General features: G+C 40.6%; 2 protein-coding genes across 2 annotated transcripts in view; both read left to right on the top strand.

The window, feature by feature from the left end:
- Positions 1-1,877: 1,877 nt before the first annotated feature.
- C3H2orf66 (chromosome 3 C2orf66 homolog) lies at positions 1,878-6,781 on the top strand. Its single transcript, XM_047720536.1, has 3 exons — positions 1,878-2,055; positions 4,291-4,489; positions 6,747-6,781. Exons 1-2 carry the CDS (start codon positions 1,936-1,938, stop codon positions 4,468-4,470), a joined length of 300 nt encoding a protein of 99 aa, XP_047576492.1. The 5' UTR covers positions 1,878-1,935; the 3' UTR covers positions 4,471-4,489; positions 6,747-6,781.
- A 4,810-nt stretch (positions 6,782-11,591) lies between these two features.
- The window catches only part of GTF3C3 (general transcription factor IIIC subunit 3), a 36,190-nt gene continuing 26,024 nt past the window's right edge, over positions 11,592-21,757 (top strand). Inside the window, exons 1-4 of the mRNA XM_047721101.1 lie at positions 11,592-11,791; positions 12,839-12,950; positions 15,483-15,673; positions 16,808-16,931. Coding sequence (XP_047577057.1) covers positions 11,690-11,791; positions 12,839-12,950; positions 15,483-15,673; positions 16,808-16,931 — 529 coding nt within the window. The 5' untranslated portion in view covers positions 11,592-11,689. The remainder of the gene's footprint in view (positions 11,792-12,838; positions 12,951-15,482; positions 15,674-16,807; positions 16,932-21,757) is intronic.

Genomic DNA, 21,757 nt, shown 5'->3' with positions numbered 1-21,757 from the left:
GCTGCTTGGAGACTACAACCCTTCAGTCAGCATTGCTCGGAGCAGACAGATCATAATCTGACGACCTCTCCAGCCCCATGTCTCAGCAGACTCTCCCGCTCTTCCCGGCACAATAATTCATCTTCCATCGTTCTGGTGTGCCATATTGCTTTCGGCCACAGAATCTAGTGCAGCTGTTCACCTTGTTTGAAACTCTCGCCCTCTGTCTCCCTAGGTTGCCTCCGTAACTCCTCCTCACCTAGCAGATGTAAGGTCGCTTCTTCACAGAAGCCTTTCCTGACTCTTGAGACGGAATCAAAGCCCCCTCTTCTACCTCTCACAACGCCCAATTTCTCTTCATAGATATTCTCATCATTTGTATTTATACATTTTGTTGTATAATGATTTGATTTATCTCTGTCTTGCCCACTAATCTATTAATTTATTGAAGGCAGAACCTATTATTCCTAACATTTTATCCTCAAAGCAGTGCCTGGACTATAGTAGGCACTCAATAAAATTTTGTTCCCCGGGGGAATCTGAGTGGTTCATTGGATGAAGGTTTGACTCTTGATTTCAGCTCAGGTCATGCATGATCTCAGGGTCTTGAGATCAAGCCCCACATCGGGCTCTGTGCTCAGCCCAGCGGGGAGTCTCCTTGAGATTCCCTCTCCCTCTCCCTCTGCCCCTCCCCCCCACCCAAACTTCACATTCTTTCTCTCTCAAGTAAATAAATAAATCTTTTTAAAAAGTTTGCTGCATGAATGAAGAAAGGAATGAACAAATGTAGGTCATTGTGACTAGCTCAGAGTCAATACGCAAGACAGACCACAGCCGAGTATTCTAATTTCTAGTCCAGATTACTAGCCTTCTCACAAAGACTTATCCTGGGTTGTTCTGAATTATTGCAACTGAAGCAACTTCACAACTCAAATCCCATTTCTCTACCCTACCATTTTCTTCGGATGGCATTTATACGGCAAGAATGGATATAGCAACTGTTCTTTTTTTCCAAGAAACACATGCTCTCTTTTTGCTCTACTTTGAAGGGGTTTTTATGATAAACCATGCTGCTATTTAAAACCTGTAATGCTTTTTGAGATTCTCAGAAGAACTATAAGGTGTAGGTCACAAAGAACAATTTTATCTCTTGCAATAGAATTTCCTGTTCAAAAATGATGTTAATTTAAAAAGCTGGTATCTCCAAAGGAGCCTTCTATTAGGTGGGTAATCATCATCATATTGCCAGCTGCTGTGTATACCCTTCCCTTAAGAGTGAAAAAGTAAAACGTCACTTTGCTGTGTAGAAGTGCCTTGTGTGTTTCATAAAAAACCACATAAAATGTTCAGAGGTTAGAGGAGTGGCCACTGTATTTATAAGACATATAAGTTCACTGTCACCCTGAGGAAGCTTGAAGATGTGAATCTCAAGGGTCTTTGGTGCCAGGCATGAGAATGAAATCATTATTTTTCGATTGCCCCTGCTCACGTCATTGACTCCCCCTTGCAGCTGGTTCACTGGTTATAAGTAGCCATGAATTGCTTTGCAGATTGTAAACAGGGTAGCCTACCAGGGCCAGCCAAAACCCAACTACGGGTAAGTTTCATCAACCATTCCTGTGTGTTTCATTTCCATTTCACACACTGGGGTGGGAAAAAAATCTGTGGTTATGCCTGTGTGCTATGTGTCTGTGCCGGACTTGTGTGTACAGTATTTTCCCAGTTTGGGGTATATTTTTTCTTTTCTTTCTTCTCTTCTTCCTCCTCCTTCATTTTTTTTTCATATTTTTCTTTTCTTTCTTCTCTTCCTCCTCCTCCTCCTCCATTTTTCAAGACTGCTGTCTTAACACTTAAGTAAGGAGTAAAAACTCCTTTTTCGTTTCTTTCTCTTTCTGTCTTCTCTCTCTAACCATTGACATCTCCCTGGTCCTTCCTTCTTCTCAGCTGCATTCCATCATGCCCAAAGCCTTCCTGCTGCTGTGTGTTGCCCTGGTGCTACTTGGGCTTGTGCATGGAGCCACGTTGAGAAACAAAGAGAAATGGAAGTCACTCAACAACCCCAGAAACCGAGATCTGGTAAGAGCATGCACTGGGACCTGCTGGGCTACAGGGTGAAATTGGCACGTCTTTGGACGTATGCATGCTGCAGTCTGCTGGAGCGCAGTGGAGAGGAGGCTGCCACGTGCCAAGACGGTTCTTTAACAGGACTGGTCAAGGGCTTTGCTAGCCTAGTGGCTGGTACCCTATTGTTCCTTTGGCCAATTTACATCTGTTTCTGTAAGGAGAAACAAATTTATATTTAAAGATGATTTTATACTCATACAGCACATTACATTTGTAAATGATCTCACATACGCATTGACCTTATAGCCTGGATTTGTCATAGATATACAAAATCAAGAACATAGCAGGGAACTGATTTTTTCACAGTTCAGATTGAACTGATGATAAAACAGTCTCATATGACCAACACATGCAAAGCTCAATTGGAAAAACTGAAAATTGATCTGCATTCTTATCGATTTACCAGGCATTATTTTCTTTCTTTTATTGAAGACTTATTTTTAAGTAATCTCTACATCCAATGTGGGGCTTGAACCCACAACCCCAAGACCAAGAGTTGCACTTTCCACTAACTGAGCCAGCCAGGAGCCCCCCTCCCCGCATTATTTTCAATAAAAGTTATCTAGGAAAAAGAATTCAAAACACTAGCAAAAATTCTCTTTTAAAAATATGCCAAATATGGGCACCTGGATGGCTCAGTGGGTTAAAGCCTCTGCCTTCGGCTCTGGTCAAGATCTCAGAGTCCTGGGATCAAGCCCCCTATCAGGCTCTCTGCTCAGCAGGGAGCCTGCTTCCCCCTCTCCTTTCTGCTGCTCTGCCTACTTGTGATCTCTCTCTCTCTGTCAAATAAATAAATAAAATCTTTAAAAAAATATGTCAAATGCAATAAACATGCTAACTTCCCTATTTCAAAATACAGTTTCCATAAGGAAACTGATGTGAAATATGACAGTATAAGGTTAAAACAACCAAGTAGCCCTTTGCAACCTTCTATGTATCCATTTCCTAAAGGAAAGCTGGAAAATGCATGTCTTACAGTTCTAGCATAGAAAACAATGCCTGGGATCTCACCTTCAGTCAGAGAGGAGGCATGGAGCTCTGATCACTGTGAAATTCAGTTTAATCCCTGACTTAAGTGTTTCAGAGGTGGTTTACAATAAACCCTCTATCTATGATGCTGTTAAAAAAATGATATTCCTCTCAATCTCTACCAAGAATGTTGAATTATCTTGTTTAGCGTTGAAATATCAGAAAGAAGGCAGGTAAAGGACAGTGGAGGGTGATGTAGGAAAGAATGTCAGAGTTTGAAGCCAACAGCCAAGAATTCTTGATATGTTTTTTTTTAAAGATTTTATTTATTTATTTGGTAGAGATTACAAGTAGTCAGAGAGGCAGGCAGAGAGATAGAAAGAGAGGAGGAAGCAGGCTTCCCGCTGAGCAGAGAGCCTGATGCGGGGCTCGATCCCAGGACCCTGAGATCATGACCTGAGCTGAAGGCAGAGGCCTCAACCCACTGAGCCACCCAGGCGCCCCTCTTGATATGTTTTTGGTGCAAAAAGGTAATTTTATTAAAGCACGGGGACAGGACCCAGGGGCAGAAAGAGCTGCACCGGGGTCATGAGGAGTGGCCCATTATATACTTTCAAGGTGGGAGGGGGTTAGGGACAGCATCAGTCTCTAAGAAACTTTGTAAGCGAGGTTTCCAGGATCTTGAGAGGGCTAGCTGTTATTGGGAAAAGGTCATTTATTACTGTCCAATACAACCTGAGTCATGAGACCCTTCAGATGTGTATGGGTGGGTCATATACTTGGGGAATAATTGCCAAGAGGTATCTTGGGGGGTAGAGATAAAGGAAGTTTCCAAAGGAATTCTCATACGTTAAAGTAATTTACAGAATTATGGGCGTTGGGCTAAGATTGCCTTTTGCTCTTAGCAGAATATCAACATCGAGGCAGTTGATTCCCTAGAGGAATGTCCCTCTGCCTGTTTCAAGGACTTGTCATTGGGCTGTAAGTAGTAAGGACATTTAATAATTTTTCTTCTGCCTTTGACTTCCACATCAGAAGGGAAGGAGGAGAAGTAGCCAAAGTGTGTATTTCTATTTCCGGGTGTTCCACCTCCTGAATCCTAGATTAGCCCTCAAGTCAATTCACAGAGGGGAAAAAGAGAGGGAAAAAATATCTGTCTCTGAGTATTTTTGATGTTTCATTTACATATGGCACTGAACACTTTCTTTCTCTCTTCAGTTTTTCAGAACCCTTCAGGCATATTTTAAGGGAAGAGGTCTTGATCTTGGGAGGTTTCCAAACACTTTCTCCATGAATGGGAATCCTAGACCTCTCTCTTTCCAATCAGAACTTCTTGCTTCTGCATTTGCAGATTATGAAGAGCAGAAAAACTCCTTTCCTAATTACGTCAAAGGCTGAGTGTTTCCGCTGAACACAGGTAAGTTATCCCTTTATCCCTAGAATCTGTCCAATTATACAACTCAGTCAAAAAGAGATTTTGAAAGTATTTATTTAGAAAATGATTTTTATTTTCTCAAAGGAATATGTTCTCAGTTCTGATGATAATCATCATTATTAATATTTGGATTTGGTTCATGTATTTCATGGTCTGGTTTTAAAAATGAATAATAGTTGAGGTGCCTGGGTGACTCGGTTAGATGTCTCTTGATCTCAGCTCAGGTCTTCATCTCAGGGTCATGAATTCAAGCCTCATGTTGGGACTTTAAAAAAAAAAAAAAAAAGAGGGGCACCTGGGTGGCTCAGTGGGCTGAGCCTCTGCCTTCGGCTCGGGTCATGATTTCAGGGTCCTGGGATCAAGCCCCGCATCGGGCTCTCTGCTCAGCAGGGAGCCTGCTTCCCCCTCTCTCTCTGCCTGCCTCTCTGCCTGCTTGTGATCTCTGTCTGTCAAATAAATAAATAAAATCTTTAAAAAAATGTTAAAAAAATACAAAAACTTAAAAAAAAAAGAAAGAAATGACAGCTTATGATTTTTTAAGCACAGTTTTCTGGGAAGAGCTATATTGAAAGAATTATCACTTTTTTTTTCTTTAACGGAATCTCTGTGCCCGACATAGGACTTGAACTCACATCCCTGATGTTGAGAGTTACCGGCTCTACCAAATGAGCTGGACAGGCTTCCCTTGAATTATCACTGTAAATACAGTGGAATACTATATACTTTTACCTATTGTTTTTCATACCAGATCATATAGCTAAGTTATGTGGGAAATCACATATAAAGTAAAATGTCAAACAGTGCAGTTGGATTTAATAGAAAAGTTTAAAACAATGGTTCTTCTTAGAAAAAAGTAATAAACATGTACTTGAAATTGTACTTCCTCACCCGGGGTGGGGTGGGGGACGTAAAGCATTTTCCTCATAGAAAAAAAAACCCAGAAATTTATTTATGGTTAAGATTTGAGTTTTGATGTTCATATTACCTTAGCATTCCTATCGAATAAATATTTACCATTTACAAAAACCCAGGTATGGTGCATTCCAAGTAAATACGTTGTGATTCGAGTCTATTAGCTTTTCATTTGACTGAATAAAAAAGGGAATTAAATCATAATTAAAATCTACTCCCAGGGGCGCCTGGGTGGCTCAGTCAGTTAAGCCTCTGCCTTCAGCTCAGGTCATGATCCCAGGGTCCTGGGTTCGAGCCCCGCATCAGGCTCCCTGCTCAACTTCTCTCCCCCTCCCTCTGCTGCTCCCCCTGCTTGTTGCTTTCTTGCTCTCTTTCTCGAATAAATAAATAAATACATCTTTAAAAAATTAAAAAATAAATAAAATCTACTCCCATTCTTCCACAAGGTAGAGATGAAATTGTGGGGAAGCATACCATGTTGCACTTTATTGTGCACATGAAAGGGTTTTGATTATTATTTCCTTTTTAAATGTGATGCTTTTTTAAAATAATGATTGCTATTCTAACAGGAAAATGCAATTTACCATGTGGCATATGCACTCGACAGCTCCCACAATGAGAAATTAATCAGAATAAACAGGAGGATGTTAATGAAGGGTTCCCTTGGTTATTATCCCCACTGAGGCCCTAGGCTATTAGACACTAAAACAGAACAGTTGTTAATACCGCAGTGCCTGCTTCAGCATGAGACAGAATTGCATACGAGTTGGTTGGAAGCCTTGGTTTCTTCATTTATAAATTGCAGAAACTGATCTCTAACTCACAGAAAGTGTCAGAGAAAGTATCAAATAAATAACATCATGTGAGCACGGAATGGGGTAATGTTTAGGGGCAGGAAACAGAGAAAGCACCCAGTTGGTAGTATCGTAACGTAATAGGAATTGTTCAACTTTGTAAGAGAAGCTAAGCTTCTATTTGGAGAATAGTTCATAATTACATGTGCTCCCGTCCTAACATCTCCAATTAGAAAAGAAATACAGGGGCGCCTGGCTGGCTCAGTCGGTTGAGCAGCTGACTCTTGGTTTTGGCTCAGATCTCAGGGGCGTGGGATCCAGCCCCAGGCTGGGCTCTGCACTCAGCAAAGAGTCTCTTTACGTCTCCCTCTGACCCTCCCACGGCACTCTGTCTCTCTCTCTCTCTCAAATAAATAAATCTTAAAAAAAAAGAAAGAAAGGGAAAGGAAGAGAAAGAAAAACAAGAGGGTCAATTGTATTGCTTGCATAATCTTCACTTTCTATTTCGTGATAACATTTTCTTGTTCTTTCAGGTGTCTGGCAATTTTAAAACTACAGATGAAGCTTCTCTTTAGAAAAATTCAATCATGGTGATGTCTCAACCTTTTCCCCCCTCCACTCATTTGTCAATTAATAGTGATTTTATTCTACATTTCCAGATTTACATATAAATAGATTGACCTTTGGGACATATGTGGCTTATGTGCATATTTTTGGAGTCTTTTTTTCTGTTCTGTGAACCACAAACACCGATGTAGAGCTCTTATTTGTAAGAGTTAGAAGAACACCGCAGGCAGAAGAGATGGGGATCTTCTAAATTACATTTCTTTTAAGCTTCTCTTTAAAACATGTGTGTGAATTACCTTTTATCAATAAATTATCTGAAAGAGATTCTGCTCATTTTTACTATAGTTCATTCTATGTAATGGAGATTTGGGCTTCTAATCTGACTTTTTCCTGAAAAGAAGATGCATCCCCACCTTCAGCCTACGTTATTGAGAGACCTCCCAGTTTGATACCAAGGGAGAAGAAGTGATAAATATCCACAGGTCAGCGGAAATGGAGAGGAAAAACACTTGGGATTCTAGGAGTTGCTAGGGTCTCCAGGAGATACCACCCCCAACTATATTCAGCGCGGGACACTGTGCTACACGAATATCCTAGCCACACTCCAGCTCTAGTTTTTCTCCACATACATCCTTAAGAAGGGAGAGTAGAAATGGGTGGAATTCCCTTCCTTTACAACCAATCTTCTCTCCCTACCAATGCAGGCTGAATCACTCTGCTTCTCATATTTTCATTTGGGATAGCTACTTTTCTTGTATGATTATGGAGAGCTGCATCATTTTCTCTGTGATTCCTCCAAAAGAGCATTGTACTACCTGGCAAACATCGGCGTCCTAGTAACATTAGGCTGTATATTCCACAATAGTCTTCTGGAGCTTTTTCGTGGCTCATTGATACTCAATATCAATAATAAAATATTTATGCAAAAATAGATTTCTGCATCTGGTTTAATTTGTCCTGTTTTTAAGATTTTATTTCCTCACTGAGGGAGAGAAAGAGAGAGAGAGAAAGAGTGCACACCAGCAGGAGGGCAAACCAGAAGGAGAGGGAAAAGTTAACTCCCCCTGAGCAAGAGTCCAGTGCAGGGCATGATCCCAGGACCCCAGGATATGACCTGAGGTAAAGGCAGACACTTAATCGATTGAGCCACCCAGGCGCCCCTAATTTGTTCTGTTTTAAGTAGCTGTATATGTGCCTGTTTTCCCTGGACTGTTGTGATGTCTTGGTGAGCAGAGATCATACCCAAGCCATTTTTATTTCTCCAGGACCTAGCACAGTGCCGTGCACGTAGCAAATGTTCAATAAACATGTCTTGAGGGATGCCTGGGCTGCTTTCAGCTCAGGTCTTGATTCTAGGGTCCTGGAATCGAGTCTCGCATAGGGCTCCTTGCTCCGTAGGGAACCGGATTCTCCCTCTGCCTGCTCTGCCTGCTGTCTACACAGTCTCAGGGCAGGAGCACACAGTCTTCTGCTGGAAAACTCGCTGTTGTAAGGCAGCTGTTGATGGAAGGCCTGACTCCATCCTGACCAGAGTTTCTGGATGGTGGTACTGTTGGCTGCTGGGAAAGGGCAAGTCTCCACTTGTATGACCGTTTAGCACACCTGGTCCTCAGGCACTGTATATCAGTATTTTCCCCACACCTGCCCTATTATCCTGAAAACCCAAACTTCCCTACACCCGTTGCTAGATGTCCAATGGGTAAGTGATTTTCTTCTTGGCTGAGAGCCGTTGCTAGGAAAACAGTGAAGTGTCACGTTTCCTCCAACGAAAATTAATGTTTTGCACGTGATCCAGGTTCCCAAGGGCCCATGGTAATTCTTTACATAGGTCTCTGACAGCCTTTCAACCATGACTCCGTTCCTCTTTGAGGAGTACTCCATTCTCTGGACATGTCCAGTTGTCCCTTATCCCAGATCGAGGGGAGTCAAGAACTAGGGCGTGAAGTTCTGCTCTACTTGTAAGTCACACACTATCCTTCTACAGTTTCACAGATGCTGTCAGACATGTGAGCCTCTTGGGCTGAGGTAAGAGACTTTATTACTCATGGCGCTGCAGACAGCATGATTTTACATCCACGTTGGCTCTTCTTATCCCCCAAGTATCACAGGAGCCACACAGAGGTGTGTTCAAGTATATTGCACTTGTGCCCCAGCTGAGGAACCCCAAACTTTGAAAATCCCACTCTTACAAGGGGCTACTCATAACATGCCCAAACTTTGCCCCAAGAGATACATTATATTTATGGTACTGGTCACATAACAAATCTGTCCTCTGCCCCAGAGAAAGATAATTTCTCTGTCTTTCAAGGTTGATTGCTCTACAGACATCTTTGAAAATATAGCCCAGATTGAACATTGTCACAAGCTTTTGCAGAATAGTGAGAGAAATATGGAAAAATTGTCTCCCCAAAAGGGTCACACCCCATTCTGTTTCCTCCCCTTGACGAGGAGAAAGGATGGAGTCACCTTCTCCCTGTATACTCTTAATTCTATTGTCCTGGCACAAATTCAATGTTCTTTCTACAGACATTTCATTTGATTCCCAAAAGCAATCAGAATGTCTGAAAGTTTCTTCTTACTATTTTCATTACTTCTGGAACAATTCCACTTCATCTCAAGGTAATGAAGATGCCTCTGACTCACTAGGGGAGAAATCACTTACCAGGAAATGGAGAAAAAAAACAGAAAGATTACAATTTTATAAGATATGTTGCTAGAGTCTGGGTTGTAACTCTCACATCCACAAGTTGTTCCATGTTTAAAACCAAATTCAACTTGAGAATAAATTCTAAAGATCTTATTGGCTTTATTCAGTGAACCATGAATTGAACATCATCTAAAAAATAGGAGCTCCAAAGAGCTGTACACAGTGAAAGACTTTTGTAGCTAGAAGAAGGTGGGGCAAGGAAGTTACCAGCAAAGAGTGGACTGTTTGTGGCAAGATCACCTCCTCTTAGGGATAGCAGAGGTCTATCATGCAGTGAGGTCACCTTGCTAGTGCTGACCAGGTAATTACAGATGGACCGGCTTAAGATTCCACTCCTGAGAGGGGTTCAAACTGTAACTAAGCTAGGTATTAAGTCTTGGTTTTGTGATGTGGGTTTAGCACAAGTGATTCCATTTTGGATCTGTTGTCTCTTTGTCAACAGCATAAAAGCTGTCCTTCCACTGCTGCTCCCTGTTCTCTATTCTCTCCAATATGAATCTACAGATTCACAATTGTTATTCCATATTCCAGGGAACTAACGATGAGACAAGTTGGTCTAAGCCATCTGGGTCTTAGTCGAGAGTTCTTATGAGGTGAACATCTTTCCTGCCCTCGATTCCCTTCTTTTCCCCCAGGAGAGTTAGAACCAAACCCTTGACTTCCTCTTGGATGCAGTTCCCTGACTGCCTGAAGAAATTTAGGGGAGAATTTCCCTGTAAATGATTTCTGTTGAGAACCTTATCCAACCTACCCTGCGAGCCTCCATATTTTACACCCAGGCAGAGTCCTGAGGATTCTTCATCATGAGAAAGGGGGTGACGTCTAGCTGTGAGGTATTTTCTCTCAACTGGAAGTCTTGGGGTCGTGGTTCTCATTCTGCCATCCTACTGTTTCTTATCCTCATCCAGATTGTAACAAAGAGGTACTAATGGGTAAATGACAGGCTCCTTGTAACTTGTCTTTAAACTTAGCTTTATGTCAAGATGCATTCCCCATACCTCAACGCTCTTGCCCATTTCCAACACACTTTTAATTCCATCCAATTTAATTCGTAAGTGTGTTTTAAGCACAGATTACTAGAGTTGCAAAGATGCCAGGGTAGTAGTGTTCTCAAGATGCTGACAGTGTCTCTAGCAGAGAAATTGTTAGTATACAAGGTAAAATACAGATCACAGGAGTATTCAGCAGGTGAAGAACAGTTCCATGGAGGGAAGGCCATGTGCTATATTGATTCCGCACAGGGGATTTGGGGTCACATAGACCAGGGTTCACATCCTGGCTCTGCTACTTATTAGACGTAAGACTTTGGCTTTGAGAATAGCAGCATCCGTTTTTAAGGATTACTTTGGGCCATGCGTGTAATAATATGCATAAGCCAGTGCCCGTCCTGGAGTCAACGAGCAAGAGTGGATGGTAATTACAGCAAGCGTTTGATTCTTTCTAAAAGTTTCTTAAGAAAAGAAGAAAACTTGGGTAGGACTGATCGGTGGGACAAGGAGTCCTGATAAACTTGTGTACGGACTGGGAGGGAAGGACCCCCGAGGGAAGGGAGGGTTTGAGGATCCATGAAGACCGAACTGATGGTACCGCTGGTGGAGGACGTGAGATTTAGAGCTCACATCGGGAGGGGACTTTCGCCTTCTGTGGCAGGAGACACAGGAAAGTGAAACAGGCATGTGGCAGTGCAGACGGTTACATTAGGAAAATAATCACTACAGCAAAGTTCAAATTAATTTAAGGAACAAGCATTCAGAATTAGAAGTAGGAATCCTAATGAAGAATTAAGGGAAACAACCTAGATTAAGGAAAATTTCTTTAAGCACTTTTTTTTCCCTCCTTTCCTTTCCTTTTTTTTTTTAAACAAAAACAAAACAAAACAAAACAAAACAAAACAAAACAAAACAAAACAAAACAAAACAAAACAAAACCTCCCCAATCATCTCAAATAAGAGGCCTAAGCCCGCGAAGCAGCCGAGGTCCCCCGCGCGGGGCTCCGCCCAGAAGATCCCGCTCCCGCCGCCCGGAAGGAAGCCGGACCAGAAGCGCGCGCGGAACCAGAGCGCAGCGGCTGCAGCGCCGGCCGGGCCCGTTTCCCCCGGAGAACTCCGGGTCACCGCTCTCGGCGCCCGGGAGCGGGATAAAATCCTGCTCTTCCGGTTCTCTGGCCCGGTGTTTGGTGTTGTGTATCCGCACCCCGGAGCCATGTCGGGTTTCAGCCCGGAGCTCATCGACTACCTGGAAGGGAAGATCTCCTTCGAGGAGTTCGAGAGGCGGAGAGAAGAGAGGAAAACCCGTGAGAAGAAAGTGAGGCGCCGCTAGGCCAGGATTCTTCTCTCTCTCTTGTCGCCGTGTACACCTAGACGTGGGGGGCCCCGTGCCTCGTACGCCGGGATGGGGCGGCCGGGACGTCCGCCGCTTCTTACCCAAACCCTGATTCTCGCCTCTCATCCTTGTGCTGCGCTCCCCTAAAGATTTCCCCCGCCAAAGTCTTGTCTTTGTAGTAACCTCGTCTCTCCCCTCCTTTCCCCGGCCCCTCCTCCCTCACCCCGTCACATTCTGACTCTAGTCCCAGCTTTGCCACCGGGTGTTTCTTGTGCGTTGGGGTGAGCACCTCACCGCCTTCCGGAGGCATCGGGCATTCAGCCGACGCCCGGTTTCTGAGGCGTCTCGCACGGGTGTGATGTCATCTTCCATAAAACGAGTTTTCTTGTCTGGTACCAAAATTTTCACTCACATAATTTTTCATACTTGAGAATATCTGAACTTCCCTTATCTTCTCACTTATAGGAAGTCCGAAGGGAGATAAAAATGATCGCACCCTTTGAAATTGACCGGTGGGTTCTCTCCCAATTCAAGCAGCTAATAGTGATCCATCTCTTTTAATTTAAAAAGCTGGGGTACAATGGGTAGATTCGTGAAATCATCAAGGTATTTTAAGTTATTTTTAAAAGATTTTTATGTATTTATTTGTCAGAGAGAGAGAGAGCGCGAGCACAAGCAGGGGGAGTGGCAGAGGAGGAAGCAGGCTCACTGCCGAACCAGGATCCGAGACGGAACTCAGTCCCAGGACCCTGGGATCATGACCTGAGCCAAAGGCAGACGCTCAACCCACTGAGCCCCCCAGGCGTCTCTTAGATTATTTTTATAAGTGACTGATGCAGACAGTCATGGGGGATGAGATCGAGGTACTCTGAAATGCTTTGACTATTCAAAGTGAATTCCACATACTGTATGTGTTTGTAGAGCTCGAGTTTTATAGAAAGAGAAAATGAGGGAAATGCCCTATTCCCAACTGGAAAGAACTAAATCTGCACTTTTTTTTTTTATTTTTTTTTTTATTTTCAATCACAGAGTCTTCAGGAAAAAGGAAAGTTACCAGCCGAAGAAAATCCAAATGACTCTGAAGTTCCATCATCATCAGGAATTGACTCCACCAAATCGCGGGACAAAGATGTCAATGAAGGTGTGTTAAAATCATCTGTCACCTGCATTGAATATTGAGGGTACCTAACAATTTAATAAAAACAGTGCTTTTTCATTGCAGTGCTATTCTGTTGATGACCTTGTTTTTCAGTAGCATAGTGCATGTTGTGTAATAATGTGCTCAATAAAGATTTGTGGAGTTACTGAATATGGTGATGGCTAGTTTTGTGGGTTATTTTTGTAGAAAAGTGTTTATTTTTTAAAGATTTATTTATTTTGTTACATTTTATTTTTTTAAGATTTTATTTGACTGGGATCACAAGTAGGCAGAGAGGCAGGCAGAAAGAGGAGGGTGGGGGAAGCAGGCTCCCCGCTGAGCAGAGCCAGATGTGGGGCTTGATCCCAGGATCCTGAGATCACAACCAGAGCCGAAGGCAGAGGCTTAACCCACTGAGCCACCCAGGTGCCCCAAGATATATTTATTTTAGAGCAAGCCTGGGGGCGTGTCAGTCAGGGGGAGGGACAGAAGGAAAGAGAGAGAATCCTCAGGCAGATTCCCCACTGAACACCGAGTTCCATGCCACCCAACCCAGGACCCTGAAATCTTGACCTGAGCCAAAATTAAGAGTCAGTTGCTTAACCGGCTGAGCCACACAGGTGCCTTGTGCAAAAGTGTTTCAAATTGGCGTCAGTATTTGGGAGCCTTTTTAGAGTTATTGTTTTTTATATTAGCTCTTTCAGTTACTAATTACTTCCAGACTATACTCCCCCAGATTGTTGTACTTCTATATAAAGTGGCTTCCAAACTACTGCTTTAGTTGTAGGAGATGAGATAGAAATCCAGTGGAAGTCCTGTTGGCTGCCCAGCTGGGTCATCACACACAGTGTAGGTGTCTTGGTGTGCTGCCTTATTCTAAGATCCAGTCCTCAGCTCTGCATGGCCAGATACTAGATTTGGTTAGTCCCAAACTAATTAAAGCCATCAGAGTCTAACTGATGAATTAGTATGCAAATTCATTAATTTCCAGTGATTCATACACCTTCCTAGTGATCAGAATACTGATGACAGTTCACAGTATCCATCTACCCTTGACAAGTTATGTGTGATACTGAAGTATCAGTTATAATGTAGCTTTGTGTGTAGTGTCTGATGGAGAACTAACTACATTGAACTTTCTTGTTCTAGGGAGTAGAAGTAGAGGCTTTTTTTTTTTTTTTCCTATAAATGACCTTCTTTCCACAAAGAATAAATACTATTAGGATAGAAAGAAAACAAGCTTTATTCCTGCCTCCTCTGACCCAAGTGGAGAAGAACGGCAAAAAGTAGAGCAAATTGGGGTTACAGTTTCTTACCTTGTCAGACAAGTGGGGTGGGAAAGAGGACTGAAGTTGTTCTAATAACTTTTGGGTCTTTCCCTTTATCTGCTTAGGGGACGAATAGCTCTTCCAACATCTGGTCTTTCATATGTAACTGTAGTGGCAGGCACCATTGCGTGCCTCCCAGTCCTGGTTGACGAACGCTGCCCCTGAGCAGTGGCAATGAGGCTCGCTCTAAAAAAAGTGATTAATTGAGTCCGTTCTTGCTCATCAGGAGCAGTAGGCATACGTGTATTAGATTTCCTCAGCTCAGATAATCCCATCCGTCCTTTCAAGATAGAAAGCTCCCCATTCCCCAGGAAGGAATCATCCCAGAGCTCTATTAGGACCCTTGGTGAGTGTGAACATATATATTCAGAATAAAAGAAGTGTCAGTTTTGAACAAGTTTGACAAAGTCTGCTAATTGGAATATATGGCCCCTGGAATTAATTGTCTTTTTTTCTCCTGTATGTTACTGAATATCGCTGTTAAATTCTTGCTCTTGAGTAGCTTTCCTACACACCATGCAAATAGGGCCTTCTTTTAATTTCATTTTTAGATCATGATTGCTGATAGAGAAACTATAGTTAATTTTTGTGTATTGACCTTGAATCCAAGAACCTGACTTAACTGCTGTGTTCTGGCAGTTTGTACGTACATTCTTTTAGATCTTCTATGTCCTAATCACATCATTTGTGAATAATGACAGTTTTATTTCTTCCTTCCCATCTTTTGCCTTTTCTCTTCATTTTACGTTATTCAGGACCTCCAGCAAAACGTTGAAAGGAGTGGTGATGGCATCCTTGTCTCATTTCTAGTAACTGAATAAGGCACCATTAGCTGTGTTTGTGGAAAGTTTTTTGTAGATACTGTTTATCAAACGAAAGATACTCCCTTCCATTTCTAGTTGACTAAGAATTTTTATTAGGAATGAGTATTAGATTTTATCAGATGCTTCTCCTTAGAAGATGATCCTGTGATTTTTTTTCCTTTCTGTTAACTGGAATAAATTTTATCAATTGGCAGTGTTATAACGTACATTTCTTTGTAAATTTATTTTGGATGTTCAGAATTCTTAAGATGATTTTTATGATTTCATGAGAATGGCTGTTGCTCAGAATATGGTTTTTGTTTTGTTTTTTTTTTAATAATTTTGTCTTCCCTTAAACATTAACTGTCACATTTATCCAACATCCTTAACGTGTCTTTCTTCAGGAGAAATGTCAGATGGAGTCAGTAAGTCAGTTCACAAGGTCTTTGCGTCCATGCTTGGAGAGAATGAAGATGACGAGGAGGAAGAGGAAGAAGAGGAGGAGGAGGAAGAAGAAACACCTGAGCAACCCACTGCCGGTGACGTGTTTGTGCTGGAGATGGTCCTCAATCGTGAGACCAAGAAGATGATGAAAGTAAATGCTTCCTTTAGTATTGATAAATGGAATGAAAATGTGACATAGTAACTGAAAAAGAAATCTTTAAATCATACATATATCTAGAAAGATTTCAAACTGTGAGGAAGGAAATAAGAGACAACTTTTCCTGGTTTCTTATGTCTAATCTTAGAGATTTTGTACTTTTGTACTGTGGTTTTGCTATTAAAAGGTCCATATTATAACTTTATAGATGTATTTATTAGAGCGTGTGCTTGCTCAAGAGCAGGGGTGAGGGAGTGGGGAGGAAGAGGATCCGAGCAGACTCCTCACTGGGCACAGAGCCCCCCATAGGGCTCCCTCTCATGACCAGCCCTGAGAACATGACATGAGCCGAAAGTAAGAGTCAGACACTTAACTGACTTAGCCATCCAGGTACCCCAATATAACTTGATATTTTTTTAACCGAGTTTATTCTAAGTAGATAAATTTGAAGGAAGGGGGATCTTCAGTAGGTTATGTTAAGAAAAAAAGCTTCCTGGCACATAAACCCGTTTTGCCGCATCAGGTTCTACATTTGTTATTATTCTAATTAGTAATAGTGATTCCTGACCACATTGATTTTTGCTTTTTTCATATATTTTTACTGTGCTTTGAACTTTCTACTGTAGGAAGTTTGTTTTTGTTTTTTGTTTTAGTTTTCTGAATTATTCCTTTTTGGAGAATATTTTAGACTAATTTCCTGAGATTAATTTTAGACTTCTTCCTAAAGTGCAGACTTTGATGTTAATGAGCCAGTATTGTAGTCATTTATTCCTTAGTTTCCAATTTAGAATGTTGAGAAGTTTGTTTTTTTTTTTTAAGATTTTATTTATTTATTTGACAGAGAGAGAGATCACAAGTAGGCAGAGAGGCAGGCAGAGAGAGAGAGGAGGAAGCAGGCTCCCCGCTGAGCAGAGAGTCCGATTCGGGGCTTGATCCCAGGACCCCGAGACCACGATCCGAGCCAAAGGCAGAGGCTTAACCCACTGAGCCACCCAGGCACCCCTAGAATGTTGAGAAGTTTTAAAGGGATATTTCATTTTCATTATCTTATACATTTATTAATTTGGTTGGAATTGAAATCTAAAATATTACTATATTTTAGCTTAATGTAGTTTATTTTTTTTACAGGAGAAAAGACCTCGCAGTAAACTTCCCAGAGCTCTGAGGGGTCTTATGGGTGAAGCCAACATTCGCTTTGCTCGAGGAGAACGTGAGGAGGCGATATTGATGTGCATGGAAATCATAAGACAAGGTGGTTTTTGTGGGGATTATTGATAATAGCAGTTTAATAGTGTGACTTTTAAAACAAATGGAGGACCATTTCACTGTACTGCTTGGAAAATATATTCAGAAGCTTGGAGGTGATTGTTGTACCAGCAGTATGCCACTTTCACATTGAGTAGAAGTCATTACCAAGAAAATGAAAACCTGATTATGACTCAATGAAATATTAATATTTATTGAACTCTACCAGGCTTCTTTTTTGTTTTTGTTTGTTTTTTAATATTCCATTTTGGGGTTTTAGACTTCTGTGGCATTAGTCTTTTTTTTTTTTTTTTAAAGATTTTATTTATTTATTTGACAGAGAGATCACAAGTAGATGGAGAGGCAGGCAGAGAGAGAGAGAGGGAAGCAGGATCTCTGCCGAGCAGAGAACCCGACGCGGGACTCGATCCCAGGACTCTGAGATCATGACCTGAGCCGAAGGCAGCGGCTTAACCCACTGAGCCACCCAGGCCCCCGGCATTAGTCTTTTTTAAATATGGCAAGCCCATGTTAAAACCCCTTAAAAAGTTGTTCTTTTTTTTCTTCCACTTTCCAGATTAGGCAGAGCTAGATTATTTTAATCTACTTTTTGGTAAAAGATACAATTTATACTTACCATCTTTCTTTAATCTGCAAATCATGGGCATATTGAAGGATATCTTCATAACTGACTTTCTGACTAATCACTTAAATTTATTATTTTGGTTTCCTGATGTGTTGCCAAATAATGCCCTACATAGTGACTTAGGAAGTTGTAATACAGTAAACTCTTAATTTATCTTTTCAATATTTTGGCATTTCTTTTATCTGGATAAGGGTCCTTTTAGAAGTCTTTTTTCCCTTTGTTAATTTTATTTTTCTCATCATGGTAAATGTACTCTTTAATCCCCGTCCCCTGTTTCCCCCATCCCTCCACCTACCTCTCCTGTGGCAACCATGTTTGTTTTCTACAGTTAAGAGTCTGTTCTTGGTTTTTCTCTCTCTTTTCTTTCTTTGCTTATGTTTTGTTTTGTTTGTTTCTTAAATTCAACATATGAATGAAATCATAAGTGTATTTATCTTTCTCTGACTTTCTTCGCTTAGCATTATACTCTCATGTTGCAAATGGCAAGATTTCATTCTTTTTTGTGGCTGAATAATATTCCATTATATATTTATCTTATGTCTTCTTTATCCATTCACCTAGCCATGGACACTTGGTTTGCTTCTTTAGTTTGGGTAGTAAAAATAATGCTGCTATAAACATTGGGATGTTTTTGTATTTTGGGGGTAAATACCCAGTAGTACAATTACTGGGCCATAGGGTAGTTGTATTTTTGATTTTTTTATGTTAAACTGTCTTCCCCATACTGTCTTTCCTAGTGACTGCACCAGTTTGCATACCCACCAATAGTACATGAGGGTTCTCCACAACCTTGCCAACACTTGTTTCTTGTGTTTCCGATTTTAGCCATTCTGACAGGTGTGAGGTTATACCTCATTGAGTTTTTTTGCTTTCTATTTCCCTGATGATGAGTGATGTTGAGCATCTTTTTATGTGTCTGGCCATCTGGAAGTCTAATTTGGAGAAATGTCTATTTGTGCCTTCTGCCCATTTTTAAATTGGATTATTTGTTTTTTTGGTATTGAGTTGTATCAGTTATCTGTATGTTTCAGATACTAACCCTTTACTGGATATGTCATTTGCAAATATCTTCTCCCGTTCACTAGGTTGCCTTTTATTTAGTTTTGTTGTTTCTTTCGCAGTGCAGAAACTTTTTATTTTGATGTAGTTCCAGTAGTTTGTTTTTACTTTTATTTTCCTTGCCTTAGGAGACATATCTAGAAAAATGTTACAACTGATGTCAGAGACATTTTTTTAAAAGATTTATTTGAGAGAGTGAGTAAGTGCATGAGCGGGGCGGGAGCGGGGGAAGGGCCAGACTCTCCTCTGAGCAGGGAGCCCAATGCAGAACTCAGTCCTGGGACCCAGGGATCATGACCTGTGCCAAAGACGGATGCTTGACTGAGCCACCCAGGTGCCCAGGTTGCATAGACATTTTAACAACATTATTTCTTTCAATCCATGAGCATGGAGTATCTTTTCATTTCTTTGCAATGTCTTGAATTTCTCTCATCAGTGTTTTATAGTTTTCACAATACAGGTCTTTCACCTCTTTGATTAAGTTTATTCCTAAATATTTTATTGTTTTTATTGTAATTGTAAATGGGATTCTTTTGTTTCCTTGTTTCCTTCCTTCCTTACATCCATCCCTCCTTCCTTCCTTCCTTTCTTTCTTTCTAGTAAGCTCTACACCCAGCATCAGGCTTGAACTCATGACTCAGATCTGGAGCTGCATGCTTTACCAACTAAGCCAGCCGTGTGCCCCTTGTATGGTTTTCTTAATTTCACTTTCTGCTGCTTCATTAGTAGTGTATAGGAATGCAACAGATTGCTGTACATTGATTTTGTATCCTGTGACTTTACTGAACTCACTTACCAATTCTAGTAATTCTTTGGTAGAGTCTTGAGGGTTTTCTATATATAGTATCATTTCATTTGCAGATAATGAGAGTTTTACTTCTTCCCTACCAATTTGGATGCATTTTATTTCATTATGTTGTCTGATTGCTGTGGCTAGGACTTCTAGTACTGTCTTGACTAAAAGTGATGAGAGTGGACATTGTTATCTTGTTTCTGACCTTAAGGGAAAAGCTCTCAGTTTTTCACCATTGAGTATGCTGTTGGCTGTGGGTTTTTCTTATAAGGCCTTTATTATGTTGAGGTATGTGCTTTCTAGAACTACTTTGCAGAGGGTTTTTTTAAAATCAGGAGTTGATGTTGTACTTTGTCAAATGCTTTTTCTGCATTTATTGAAATGATCGTGTAGTTTTTATTCTTTATCTTTTTTTTATTTTCTTTTTTTCCCTTTCTTTTCATCCTTTATCCTGTCGATATAACATACCTTGTTGATTGTTTTGCAAATAGGGAACCATCCTTGCAACCTGGGGATAATGCCACTAGATCCTGGTGTATGTTTTTTAATGTGTTGTCGGATTCGGTTTGCTAATACGTTGTTGAGGATTTTTGCATCTATATTTGTGAGAGATATAGGGCTGTGGTGTGTGTGTGTGTGTGTGGTGTCTTTATCTGGTTTTGGCATCAGGGTGATACCTCATAGAGTGGATTTGGAAGTTTTCCTTTCTCTTTTTTTGTTTTGGAATGGTTTGAGAAGAATAGGTGTTAACTCTTCTTTAAGTGTTTGATAGAATGTGCCTGTGAGGCTGTCTAGTCCTTGACTTTTGTTTTTTTGGAGTTTTTGGTTACTGCTTCAATTTCATTGCTGCTAATTGGTCTGTTCAAATTTTCTGTTTCTTCCTGCTTCAGTTTTGGTAGGTTGTATGTTTCAAGGAATTTATCCATTTCCTCTAGGTTGTCCAGTTTGTTGGCATATAGGTTTTCTAATATTCTGTTACAGTTGTTTGTATTTCTGTGGTGTTGGTTGTTACTTCTCTTTCATTTATGACTTTATTTACATCCTCTTTTTTTTGATGAACCTTACTAAAGGTTTATCAATTTTATTGATCCTAGTTCAATTTGTTGAACTATTTATCTGTTTTTTTTTTTTTTTTTTTTTTTTTTAGTTTCTATATCATTTGTTTCTGCTCTAATCTTTTTAAAAAGATTTTATTGTTAAATAATCTCTGCACCCACTGTGGGGCTCGAACTCACAACCCTGAGGTCGGTAATTGCATGCTCTACCCACACTGAGCCAGCCAGGTGCTCCTCTGTTCTAATCTTTATTATTTCCTTCCTTTTGCTAGGTGTGGGTTTTATTCTTTTTTGGCTCCCTTAGGTATAAGATTAGGTTATTTATTTGAGATTTTTCCTGCTTCTGAAAGGCTGGCCTGTATTGCTCTAAACTTCCCTCTTACAACCACTTTGCTGCATCCCAAAGATTTTGGACCACTGTAGTTTATTTTCATTTGTTTCCATGTAGTTTTTTATTTATTCTTTGATTTCTTTATTGATCCATTCATTGATTAGTAGCATGTTAATTAACCTCATGTATTTATACTCTTTCCAGATTTTTTCTTATGGTTGATTTCTAGTTTCATAGCATTGTGGTCAGAAAAGCAGGGTGGTATGACTTTGATTTTTTTGAATTTGTTGAGACTTGTTTTGTGGCCCAATATCTGATCTGTTCTGGAGAATGTTCCATGTGCACTCAAAAAGAATGTGTATTCTGTTTTAGTATGGAATGTACTGAATATGTCTTTTTAATCCATCTGGTTCAGGGTGTCATTCAAAACCATTCTTTATTTGTAGATTTTCTGTTTGGATGATCTGTCCATTGATGTAAGTGGAGTGTTAAAGTCCTCTACTATTATTGTATTACTGTTACTTCTTTATGTTTGTTATTAACTGTTTTATGTATTTGGGTTCTCCCATGTTAGGCACATAAATATTTACAATTGTTTTTTTCTCTTGTTGGATTAGGGGCCCTTTATTATTATATAGTGTCCTCTTTGTCTCTTACTACAATCTTTGTTTTATTTTATATTATTTTATTTTATTTTTATTTTTTTAAAGATTTTGGTTTTTATTTATTTATTTTTTTTTTTTTTTAAGATTTTGTTTTTTAAAGTAATGCTTGTACCCAATTTGAACCTTGAACTTAAAACCCCAAGATCATGAGTTGCAGGCTCTACCGACTAAGTCAGGTGCCTCACTGTCTTTGTTTCTTTGTTTTATATTTAGAGAGAGGGAGAGCCTGCATGGAGGGGAGGGGCAGAGACCGAGGGAGAGACAGTCTTAAGCAGACTCCCTGC

This window comes from Lutra lutra, chromosome 3, assembly GCF_902655055.1.
Source record: "Lutra lutra chromosome 3, mLutLut1.2, whole genome shotgun sequence".
Lineage (NCBI taxonomy): Eukaryota > Metazoa > Chordata > Mammalia > Carnivora > Mustelidae > Lutra > Lutra lutra.
Note: the sequence above shows the minus strand (reverse complement) of the source record. Positions and strands in the feature narration are given on the sequence as shown.

What these genes read in the sequence shown, in the direction of transcription:
- C3H2orf66 (XM_047720536.1), top strand. Translation starts at nt 1,936, where the DNA reads ATGCCCAAAGCCTTCCTGCTGCTGTGTGTTGCCCTGGTGCTACTTGGG. An exon ending in ACCCCAGAAACCGAGATCTG is followed by an intron (nt 2,056 to 4,290) that starts GTAAGAGCATGC and finishes TTCTCTCTTCAG; the next exon opens with TTTTTCAGAACCCTTCAGGC.